General features: G+C 37.7%; 2 protein-coding genes across 4 annotated transcripts in view; one reads left to right on the forward strand and one right to left on the reverse strand.

Moving 5' to 3' along the window:
• LOC124146455 (putative E3 ubiquitin-protein ligase UBR7) overlaps positions 1-7,797 on the reverse strand; it is a 33,185-nt gene extending 25,388 nt beyond the window's left edge. The window contains exons 1-6 of one of the 2 annotated variants that reach the window (XM_048403906.1): positions 7,686-7,797; positions 7,342-7,496; positions 6,335-6,468; positions 4,242-4,302; positions 2,387-2,482; positions 1,582-1,635 (exon numbers count right to left, since the gene is read on the reverse strand). In XM_048403906.1, the coding sequence (XP_048259863.1) occupies positions 1,582-1,635; positions 2,387-2,482; positions 4,242-4,302; positions 6,335-6,468; positions 7,342-7,491 (495 nt within the window). In that variant the 5' untranslated portion in view covers positions 7,492-7,496; positions 7,686-7,797. Of the gene's footprint in view, positions 1-1,581; positions 1,636-2,386; positions 2,483-4,241; positions 4,303-6,334; positions 6,469-7,341; positions 7,500-7,685 lie in introns of both variants that reach the window. The other variant, XM_048403905.1, reaches the window with a different exon arrangement.
• LOC124146456 (bifunctional protein GlmU-like) lies at positions 7,753-11,067 on the forward strand. Of its 2 annotated transcripts, none has more exons than XM_046516748.2 (3): positions 7,753-7,838; positions 8,569-8,736; positions 8,914-11,067. In XM_046516748.2, exons 1-3 carry the CDS (start codon positions 7,833-7,835, stop codon positions 9,157-9,159), a joined length of 420 nt encoding a protein of 139 aa, XP_046372704.2. In that variant the 5' UTR covers positions 7,753-7,832; the 3' UTR covers positions 9,160-11,067. The 2 variants fall into 2 exon arrangements, with proteins under 2 accessions (XP_046372704.2, XP_046372705.2); XM_046516749.2 differs by having other exon boundaries at positions 7,760-7,884.
• The last annotated feature ends 511 nt before the right edge of the window (positions 11,068-11,578 follow it).

Below are 11,578 nucleotides of genomic sequence, written 5' to 3' on the forward strand. Positions count from 1 at the left end.
AATAAACTGTGTGTGTTGTTTTCTAAATGATGACAACTTCTGTTTGTCATTTAAGTTCAAATCATTACTACAAACAGGAGCCATACTGAACCAAACATTCATAACATAGATTACCAGTGTAAATAATCTTTCCCAAACATTCACACAGAGTTATGTACAAAACATAAAAAGGTTACCAGTTTGTTGCCAAGGATTTGACCAGATACGTTTGAAGGTTATTTTGTTCAGGCATCAAAGTTGAAAATTTTAGACAATCTCACTTAAATCAGATCTTAGTTCTCGCTACTGCTAAACAAAGATCTGAGGACATCCCATTATGGGTCGTGTCAGAACGACCTTTCTTCCGACCAATCAGAGTGTTGCTTACCAGATCATGAAAGTGACAGTCGGAATGTGATTTCTAATCATGCAACCTCGTAAACTTTGACACAGGGTATTCCGAAAGATAGTAACCATGCTTAACGACTGAATCCATACAACCTAGACCATCTATTAGCCATTCCAGAATGTTCTTTTGCTCAGGTTTCAAATTTTTAATCCAGAATTTTTCAAAATATGATTCGAAGCGTAGTCGCCAATTTAAAATGAGTGCCGTACAGCACGAGAAAGCTGCCTTCTGATTGGCTAATGTCGACTTCTTGTCAGTTTGTTTCTTTGTTGTTTAACGCCGTGCTCAGCAATATTCCAGCTATATGAGGGCAGTCTGTAAATAATCAAGTCTGGACCAAACAATCCAGTGATTGACATCATGAGCATCCATCCATGCAATTGGGATACGATGACATGCATCAACCAAGTCAGCGAGTCTGACAACCCGATCCCGTTAGCCGCCTCATACGACAAGCATAGTCACCTTTTATGGTAAGCCTTGGTTGCTGAAGACCTATTTTAGATGGCCAATACCTCAAAATGATGTCATTGTGGTTTGGTTCAATATGGCTTCATGGTATTCATTTACCAGTAAAATTATGCCTGGGCCGGTAATTCATGTGACTGGCAAGTAAAATACATTAAAAATCTTTTCTGTTGAAGAAATTATTGATGGTAATAAGTAAAGATTATTTTTCGAACAAAGTCAGCTTGTTTTCCCCAATGTCTATTATTAGTGCAAGGAAATAACATTTCACTTTGCTATGAGATTAAATATCTATTTGTAGTGACGTAATCTCGAACCAAAGTTGAATATTCCGGAGAAAAGAACAGGAAATATTAACTGAACTTTGTGTGAATGAGATGTAGTTTCAAAAGTCAGCAGGAACACTGCTACATGTTTTTCAGTTATGGAAACATTAACACTTAAAAAATATTGATTGGTTAGCCAATCAAATGCCACGGAATCACTTGCAATTTGACCTTGCGCACTATCAGACACACACTCTGTTATCTCAAAGCGTGTACAGGGTGGATTGTGACATGACATACTGGTGATCCAACGTCCAACATAAATAGCATACTGATATCTGTACAGGCTAGTCATTGGACTTGTATGGGTTTTTACAAACATGTCTGGCCAATCAGATGGCTAGGTTTTAATAATGATAATGATCATCAGTGATTATTTACCCCTACTCTCTGACTTACCCGTCCGTGGTGCCAGTCCTCACATACCACACACTGGATCATCTCATCGTCAACCTGGGGACAGAAAACGTCGAGTGACTCAGCTTCGTTCAATGACGCTTTGAACAGAATCAGTTTGATGGGAATGAAAACCGGAAGTGATGCACATTTAATTTCTGTCATTGCCGAATGGTCTCTAACCTGAAAAATTTAGATAGATACAGAGCTCCAGATAAGCTTTTGGTGTTGTGGGTATTTTACCCATGCATTTTAAAATCATTGGGTATCTGGGTATTCAAATTTCTTTTACCCACTAGTTTTTACACGTGGGTATTTAAGTTAAATATTTAAAAACACTATTCATCTAGTCCCTGCAAACTAGTGTCGTGTGGGTTCGAGAGCTTTAAAAGACTCAAAAATACCACGATACTTCCACAAGAAAGTGTGATGGCAAATGATCATGATGTAACTGTCATCGTGGAGTTTGGCAAGGTTGACAGAATGCCCGTTTATAATTTCAAAATAAGTTGCTGATTTGCTAATCAAATATGCAGGGTTACTTCACAATATTTTGATGATACGCACAAGTTTTATTTTTGTAGCGTATCTGTAATGTTCGTTGCGTATTTGATACGCTTGGATTTTATTTTACTGCGTATTTCTGCATTTCTAATTTTACGCAGATACGCAGCTTATCTGGAGCTCTGAGATATAGTCCAGGTGATGGATCCATGGTTCAAAGGTTAATACTTGTTAGTTATATGAAATTTTATTGTCGAATTACTATCAGTTCAGTGAATTTATCAGGATCATGGAGCATGCTTACCTCATCGTCAGGGTCAGGATAGGGTCGACTACAAATGCAGTACAAGCCGCTGAAGTTATGGTTGTACTTATTGGATGGGTTAACAGCATCTTTATCCTAAACAACAAAAACAAATAATACACTTACTGGGGTAAGCAATGTTGCAGTGTGATGTCATTCATAGATACCATAACAATATCTTTTGCGACCAAGTAGTCTCAAAATGAACATAAACAGGCAGTTCTGAATGGAGAATAATACGAGGCTGTTATGTTGGGAATATTTTACATTCTGGTGTTTCAGATGAGTCTTTCAGTCAAAGATTTAAAAATATATTTTAACATGTTCTTTAATTAACTCTCCTTAGTGCTGAAATAAAAAAATTTAAAACAACAAGCCCACAGGGCTAGTAGGATTGTTTTTCTGCTAGCCCTGCAAAGATTACTCATAAGATAAGAAGACTTTCAAATTTTAGTCTCCAATGACTCAAAAAATTGTGCCAAATGTCTACTCTAGTGCGGTGATCTGACAAGCGGAATTGAGAGGATGATATATAATTTAATTGCATGTGTAAAACAACTAACTGGCCCTACGGACTGGTAGAATTATGTCCACTAGCCTCGGACCTACAGGCAAGTGTCAATTTCCATCCTTGTAAATTTACCATGTGTTTACCTTTGACAATATTTACTAGGGGTTCAGGTCTGATTTAAAAGAAAAACAACCAAGGGCTTTTCAGAATTTACGGCTGACCTATACAATTCTCAAACCACACAATCAATTACATACCCTAACCGAAGGCCTCACTGTGACAGTATGCTCATTTGATATTATGATGCGTTAAAGGGGAAGTGTACACGCAAAAGTTAATTTCTTTCTTTTTCTAAACAAAACGCAATTTTAGAATTAGTTAGTATCTGTGTTTGAAAATATACACTCATTTTTTCACAGTGAAAGTAGGAAGCTCACAATAGTGTGAAAATGATATGCCGTTATGAGGCCTTCGTTTTTCGAGCGAAACAGGCCTGAGTTATCCCCCTTAGATTATGACGTAATTGGTGCCAATTCAACTGGGTCCCTGTCTATTCTCAACGCAAAAGATATCAAGTACCAGTTTGCGGTAAAACAACATGGCCTACGACACACTCCGGCGCAGTGGTGACTCAGCATAACACTATGCTGGCTGGCATCTGAGACGCTAGAATCACACACCTGTACCTACACCACGTGAAGCGGCTCTAACAAAGCATGATGATGTCATAATGTTTATCAATTGGCACCAATGACGTCATATTGCAAGGGGCATAAGCCATGGTGTTTTTGTTATGGAAATAGAACACTTGGTAAATGTGAAAAATATAAATCGTTTTAACGCAAAACATATGTTGATTAATTGTGATATTTTTATATTTTTGTCTATGACACTTCTAGGTTAACACTTTTATTGTGGAAAAAGTACAAGAAAATCAGGTTCATTTCCGTGTGAACTTGCCCTTTAAAGAAGGATCAGAATCCACAGTACAGGAATCCATGTCCAAATTAGACATTGTCTACTAATCTTTAACCTCAGCAAACAGACTGACTCAAACTTGCTATGACTGGCAATTGTCCTGATCCTAGATACCTTCTATTGTCTCTGGTTCCATGTCAGACACTTGAGGCTAGTTTGCAAATGAAACCCTGATCAGAAAAGTACAGAAGTAAGAATACGGCTAGTTAACACTACTGAAATAATGCCTTTGAACATGTAAAAAGGTCACGTTACGAAAGACTGATGCTTAGCAAGTTATATTCTTATTAGCTCTATTGGTCCACAGACCTATTCAACTGACAAATGCATGCCATAAATACTACAAGAAAAACAATAAACACTCACAGGATACAGTTTGCACTTTAAGTTGGGAAATCTTGAATTTCCACAATCACAGCGGAAAAATCTGGAAAAAAGAATCAGTGAGTGAGTGAGTATGGTTTAACGCCGCTTTTAGCAATATTCCCGCAATATCACGGCGGGGTACACCAGAAATGGGCTTCACACATTGTACCCATGTCAGGAATCAAACCCAGGTCTTGGGCATGACGAGTGAACGCTATAACCACTGGGCTACCCGACCGCCCCGAAAAAAAGAATCAAACAGATGATTGTATCACTGCATGAACGACTCCTTTATTCACATGGTGGAATGTATGTTGTCCTAATACCACAGTCTGAATATTTCAGCTATATTGCATCATCCTGTAAATAACTGAGTCTCTGATTATGAACACTCAAATACAATGACACGCAATCGTAAAAGTCACCGAGCCTGACATCCAATCCATCCGCCGCTTCTCTATGACAAGCACAGATGTCTTGGGACAAATTCTAACTTGGAATGCCTATGGAGTCATTTACATCAAGAGTCAAGATAAAAAATATGTAGATAAATAGTAGCACTAATTAATTCAGACTTCATTTGCATATCTAATCAAATCAAGCAAGCAATACTGGAATAATTTCTAAAATAAAATAATACCTAAACAAAGAGTTTCTGTAAGAGCTGGTGAGTGAGGGACTTTGGTTTAACACCCCTTTCTAAGTTTTCCAGTTATATCACGGTATGTCAGCTTACTGTGGGAGGAAAGTCCGAAGTGATGCAAGTCGCAGACGTTTACCACTTTAGTGAAACCCATGAGCATGAGTATAGTGCTGACAAACTTACAAACACAACTGGGAACCGAATCCACAACCACAGGAATAATAGACATTATTGTTAATAATTCTAAGAATACTACCTCTATTACATCATTGCCATAAATCCTGTATTTTGGCTACAATCACACAAAACTAATCTTAAGAATTTTCTTCACTGTCAACTACACATAACTTGAAGTAAGACGAGTTCTATGGATGAACAACTTCTTTATTACAATTAGTGTGACGTTTCGGTGTAGATCCTAACACCTTTATCAAGCAAGTGATGATTTTATTTTTTGCATTTGGAACTTGTGATCATACTTGTTTTCAGGATACAGACATGAGATATGCAACTACTTAGCTGAATAGAAAGTTTCCCTGACCTGAAATCCTATAGAGTTGTCCTCATACATTCACGAAGAGAGGATTAAAAGATCAGATTTTGAGCACCAGCAGAATGAGATTATCCAGCATATAATCATGTTATTTCTGCTTCAAGCAAAAAACAAATATTATGACCCACAGGTAACATATCTGCAAGTGAAACATTTACCGGTATTATACAAACGTCATCGACTGAACGTCAGCCGTTCTTAACTCTTTAGGTTAGCAAACAGAACTAACCAGGGATTTTCATTGTGAGTGAGTGAGTTGGATTTAATGCCGCTTTGAACAGTATTCCAGTTATATCGCAGCGTGTCAGCTTAATGTGGGGAGAAAGCTCAAATGATGCAGGTCTCAGATGTTGACCACTTCGGTGAAACCAACGAGCATGGGTATGATGCTGATGTGCCCAAGGGACGCAACTCTGTGGCGCCTTAGACAACTGGGACCCCCCATACCCCCAGGGATTTTCATAACAAATAGACACTAGCCAGCAAAGAACAGAATCAAGTAGCAAAATTTGAATAACCCTATCCAAAAGTGCAAAGCATATTGCAGTTGCGAGATATTGCATGATATGCATCAATTGACATTATTCACAGTGCACTTACCACGTTTAGAACATATTTATAGAACATATTTCCAAAGGTATGAAAAGAAGTAACTAGTCAACATAATTTGTTTACTGTTGATTGCTACCAAGACAAATAATCTACTGGTAAAAATGGTAAACTAGTTCAGCAGCCTTACATTTAACCAAAAGTTTTGTAAGGTAGTTTTTAGCACGGGCATGATCTCTATTTATTTCACTAGCTGTCTTGTCAAGTCAAAATATACAAGCCGTGCCAGGATTACATTTCCCTGGCATTTGTCTTAGTTTGTCAAAATATTTGTCAAGGCTTGCTTACCTCTTGGTATAAAGCTCAATGAGGTCATGCCCTTCGTGACATTCGTAACTACATGCAAGACACACTCCAGCAGGCTCCGCCCCTTCTGCTTTACATGTGCTGCAGGAATACAATGCCTGACGATTAATGTAGCCCTGAAATGAAAAGACATTTTTTTAGCACATGCATTTACTTAAATATTATTTAAATACTAAATTACCAAGAGAGGGGTTTGTATAAGAAGACACATGAAGTGAGCAGCATTCATAACGATCTATTATAGCTGTTCATTAGAATATATTGCTATTCTTACATTGTGTACAAGATCATGCTGATATTTATATTTGGTAACAAATTTTGGGGGACTAGATTTACCCCTTGGTTAAATTAATATGGCCCCTGGGAAACCCAATATATAACATTCATAGAACTGAAAGTCATTTCATAATTTATACAATAAGTTGTAATCATTCCCAACTACAGTACATCATGTATAAAGTGGGAAATAGTTGGTTATTAAGTTAAACAGTTCTGACACCATAAGTAAATCTAAATAATCAGCTGCCAATCATCAAATAGTGGTTTATCTAACACAACTAGATTATAAAATGCTGTCCTTCAAAATTTGCACTATGCTTTTACTAAAAAAATAATGTTTGTTTTCAACCCTGCACATAAATTAAAAGAAAGCTGAAAATGGTATAGTAATGAATGTGTCATGACATTTTAGACAGTCAGCAAGCTGTATGGGCATAATACTTTGATGTTATGAATATTTTATGAATTCCGTTTGGCTCGTCTTTTTTTCACTTTTCCAATGTTTACAGAATACATATTTGAAAGAAGCGAACCGTGGAGATCAAGACTTTATTTTCAGTAGCTTTTCTTGATGGGGCTGCTGTGTTCTCATTTTGCTCAACACTACGTTTAAAATAATCCTGTTAAGCTTGCTAACATACCATTACCAACAATGAAATGACAAACTTATTTTTCAAGTATACTGGCAAAATCAAAAAACTAAATGTCACCCTCGGATAAGTGCAATTTTTATCATCGCTATCTCCTAGAACGGCGTTGGCATCCGCCTCAAGTCGTTCTTCTTCCTCTAGAATTTCAACCATGGATACACCAGTGTCTTCGGCATCTGCCTTTCCACTTGATTCTGGTGTTTCTGACATTTTGTCTGCTAAAAGCAAAATTTGTGTTTACTTGCAACAGGAAACACAGGGGAGCATTCAAGTAATCGCACGACCTTTAATTGCAATAAAAGAACTTGAATATTCCATAGGCATAGATCTACAAAGAAAATTGTGATCAGAACAGTTATAAATATAAACTGTATGAAATGTATCGGTTAAAGAACATAAAGTACCGTGATAATGAAGTTTCGGCCCTCTCCCAATTCTATGCAATTAATGATCATTGCGATGAACGCGGGAAAGGGGAAGTCACTCTTGAAATTGTGACACGCTTTTCAATCTGACGACACCAAAAAGTGAACGAAGCTTCTTATTTTAAAATGCAGGTGTGTCATAAGGAACATTAGTGTAGTTTTGTAGGGGATAATTATGGTAATTATGAAGCGTGCATTATAGCTTTTCTATACGTTTTCGTCTGTTACGGTTGCTCTAATCTACAGCGGCATGTCATTGTCAACGGTGAATAATTCATAAACGGTGGCCATGTTGTAAGATAAACAAATGATCAAATTATACAATAACTGATAATGTATACAGTGTCTTGGTCTCCTGACTGGTGCACTGACTGACTCAACTAGTTATGTAACCCTATCTTAAAATTAGGGTACAGTTGCTCTTCACCCTAATATAGATGCATATATGCACTGATGTCACTTGAGGTTTCGTGTTGAGCTGTTGAGGTCAGGATGACCAGGAATAGCAGGATTGCCAATTTTTCAATGAAAGTGAAAAAAAAGATTTTGAAAATGTTTAAAATCTTCTCTTAAAAAAACAAGACCAGAGACATGAAGCATATTGAAGAAATGCAGGAACATAGTAATGATATTTTTGTGACTTGTTTTCTTCAAAGCTGTCTAGATCTAGGGGGCCTAATAAAAATTGATAAAAACACAATAATCAAATTTCCTTTGAGTTTGGCATCCCAGCTAATCAATGAATAACTTTCAGCCTGACAAGTTAGATGTTGACTTAAAGCCTTTAACAATGTGTCTAAATTGTATTATATTCTGTGATAATAACACTGTGTTTACTAAGACGTCTAAGGTGCCTTTTTAGGCCGTAGCAAGTCCACTGACCTGCTACCCTATCCGACTGCGACCCAAACAAGACATACAGCAGTCCATGCTGGACTTTGTGAAGAGGAATGGACTTCAGGCTGCCTTTGTGATGACTTGTTGTGGTAGTGTTACCAAGGCCAAGCTGAGGATGGCAGATTCTACCACGGTAATACTCATTAAGGGACTTGATAGTACATGGGTGCAAAATGTGAAGCCCATTCTTAGTGTCTCCTGCTTTGATATGGCTGGATTACTGCTAAAATTTGTATACATCAAAATCTCGCTACATATTGGTGTTCATAACTAGGAATATGTTTTTAAAATCTTAAACTTATTTTCATAGATCAAGGAGCTGACTGGTCATTTTGAGATTGTCTCCCTTGTTGGCACACTCTCTGGTGGGGAAAGCGGACATCTTCATATATCATTGAGTGACCCTGAAGGTCATGTGATCGGAGGTCATGTTGTTGGTGACCTCATTGTTTACACAACTGCTGAGGTAGTAATTGGTGATTGCACAGGGGCAAAGTTCCAACGAGAAGATGATCTTGAGACCGGCTATGATGAACTTGTAATTTATAGAAAATAAACAGGTTACTACATCACACTCACAGTAATAGCTGATGGAGAATACACAGATATTTTAATTTGGTCACATAAGTCATCACAAAGATACACGACAATGGCATTAACCAAGCTTTTAGTTAATCCAGAGAAAATTCACCATGGCACAAAATTGCAGTAAACAGTGTTGTGGCTGTATATTGTACTATATGAAAGTGTTTCTGATTTACAGAGTGTATTTTGTGATATATGTGATACTTGCTTGCAAGACATTTGTCCTGGTTAAGGTGAAATACACGAAGAGAGATTTTATCTATTATACTATGTGGGAATATGGCTCGGGACAATTGGCAATCCAACTGTGTTTGATTCATGTCATCCCAAATCCACTACCTGTTAATTCATGTTTCATTGTACCAATCCAATAGTGAATGGTTACCTGAAATACACAAATGACACCAACTGCATGGCCAAGACTGTTTTGAACCTTTGAGCATAGCTCTCTTTAAGCTGCCAAGAGAACATATGTACAAGAGTACTTTCAGGGTACAGTACTACTTCACTGTAATGTAATAAAATTATGGAATTTACATAGACGGTTTGCTGATAATAATGAACAGAGAAACCATTCTTCACATATTAAGCCAAAACTTGTGCAATATTTTTGTAATAGATGGTTTGCTGGTGTGAAATATTAGATGGTGAAAGTGGTCTTCACATATTAAGCTGAAACTTAATGTTTTTAAGCCCAGGGCCCCGTTCCAAAGCGATCTTAGCTCTAAGATGATCGTAAGTCCCATACTTTAACATAGATTTACTTTCATCGTAGCGCTAAGATTGCTTTGAGGAACGGGGCCCTGGTCCCTGTTCCACAAAGTGATTGTACCGCTACAACCGTTGTAAGTCTATGTTAAAGTATTAGAGTTACAAACATCTCATCATTACGATCGCTTTGTGGAATGGGGCTCTGGGTTTGATTGCAGATTTTGTCTATTTTAATTAAGTAACATTTTATCCAGTTTTAAGCTCAGGGCTTACAAACTAGAAAGCAAAGAAACATGATACGAAGACTGAATATCCCAATTTAGAATTTTGAGTTAAGAACAGGTTCAAATTTAAAATGACCGCTGTCAAAAATGTAACTACAAACTGATAGCAGTTTACGAGTGTCTCATATGCATTTAAGCTATCAACATCAACTGTGTTAGGCGTTCAATGTGTCTTCTAATTATGGAAACCTCGAACAGCGCTTAAGGTGCAATATTGGTGCAAATTGGCCACATAGAAGTGTGATGCAACACTTGTTGAACAACATCCAGTGAGGGAGATCACTCAATTTTCCTTATTTTTTTAAGCCCATGGGATTAAAAACAATTTATTTTGCCGGGTCAATAAGGGTCGGATGAGGGGTAGGCCTTAAAAATGAGCAATCCCTGTACATGTGCAATATTTATGTAATAGATTATTTGCTGAAATAATGGACATAAAAACTGGTCTTCACATGGTAATCCAATACTTGTGCAATATTTTTGTGGCTGGTATTTGCTGGTCAAGTACATGTATCAACTACATTTATGAAGTTAAAGCCTCAGGAACACTTGGACTTTACACATTTTGTTGCTGCTGAACTGTTTACATCCATATTGAAGTACCACAGCAGAGATGTGTGCTGTACTATTATTAACAAAACAGGTGCATCCATAGCTATGTACCATTTAAAGATGGCAAACTCTGGTCCAGATACAGGATATTCTGTGTAGTATAAATCATGCCTCCCTGTTGCAATTCCAAGATAGAACAGGTCCCGAGCAACCTTTGTTTGTCGTAAGAGGCGTCTATATGAATAGGGGGGGGGGGGCACAGGTGGCCCAGTCGTCTAAGGCGCTGCGATTCGCTGTGCAGAATTGCGTCCCTTGTGCACGCCAGAAACCTATGATTGTGGGTTCGAATCCCGGTGCACCCCAATTATGTTTCTAGGTTTATCAGCACCATATCTGTGCTCGTGGGTTTCACCGAAGTGGTAAACGTCTGAGACCTGCATCACTTCGAGCTTTCCTCCCATATTAAGCTGACACGCCACGATATAACTGGAATACTGTTAAAAGCGGCGTAAAACCCAACTCACTCACTCACTATATGAATAGGGAGGTCAGACTCGGTAACTTGATAACAGCCTGTGATTGTGTGTGTGGTAGTTTTGCTTATTTATACCTTACACATGTTAAAGGTAGTGTGTGTATTCGGTTTGTTATTGAATTATTAAAGCCACACACTCTCTTGTATTTCAAAAGTTTGGTCCATTTTAGCCAAACCAATTTTGAATGACCATCTTAAGGTGCTTGACATGGTTCCATCTCTGTGCGGCATATGCCCGACAGAGTTACTGGCCTTGATTATATGTGTGAAGTGATGCATGTAACTGAGTTGAAGATGCTTTTCTTGTT

Source organism: Haliotis rufescens, unplaced genomic scaffold, assembly GCF_023055435.1.
Source record: "Haliotis rufescens isolate VD_foot unplaced genomic scaffold, xgHalRufe1.0.p SCAF_3, whole genome shotgun sequence".
NCBI classification, from domain to species: Eukaryota; Metazoa; Mollusca; class Gastropoda; order Lepetellida; family Haliotidae; genus Haliotis; species Haliotis rufescens.

Bases quoted from the DNA above. Each gene is read 5' to 3' on its own strand.
- LOC124146456 (XM_046516748.2), top strand. The intron at 8,737-8,913 runs GTAATACTCATT...TTATTTTCATAG, and splicing joins GGATGGCAGATTCTACCACG to ATCAAGGAGCTGACTGGTCA.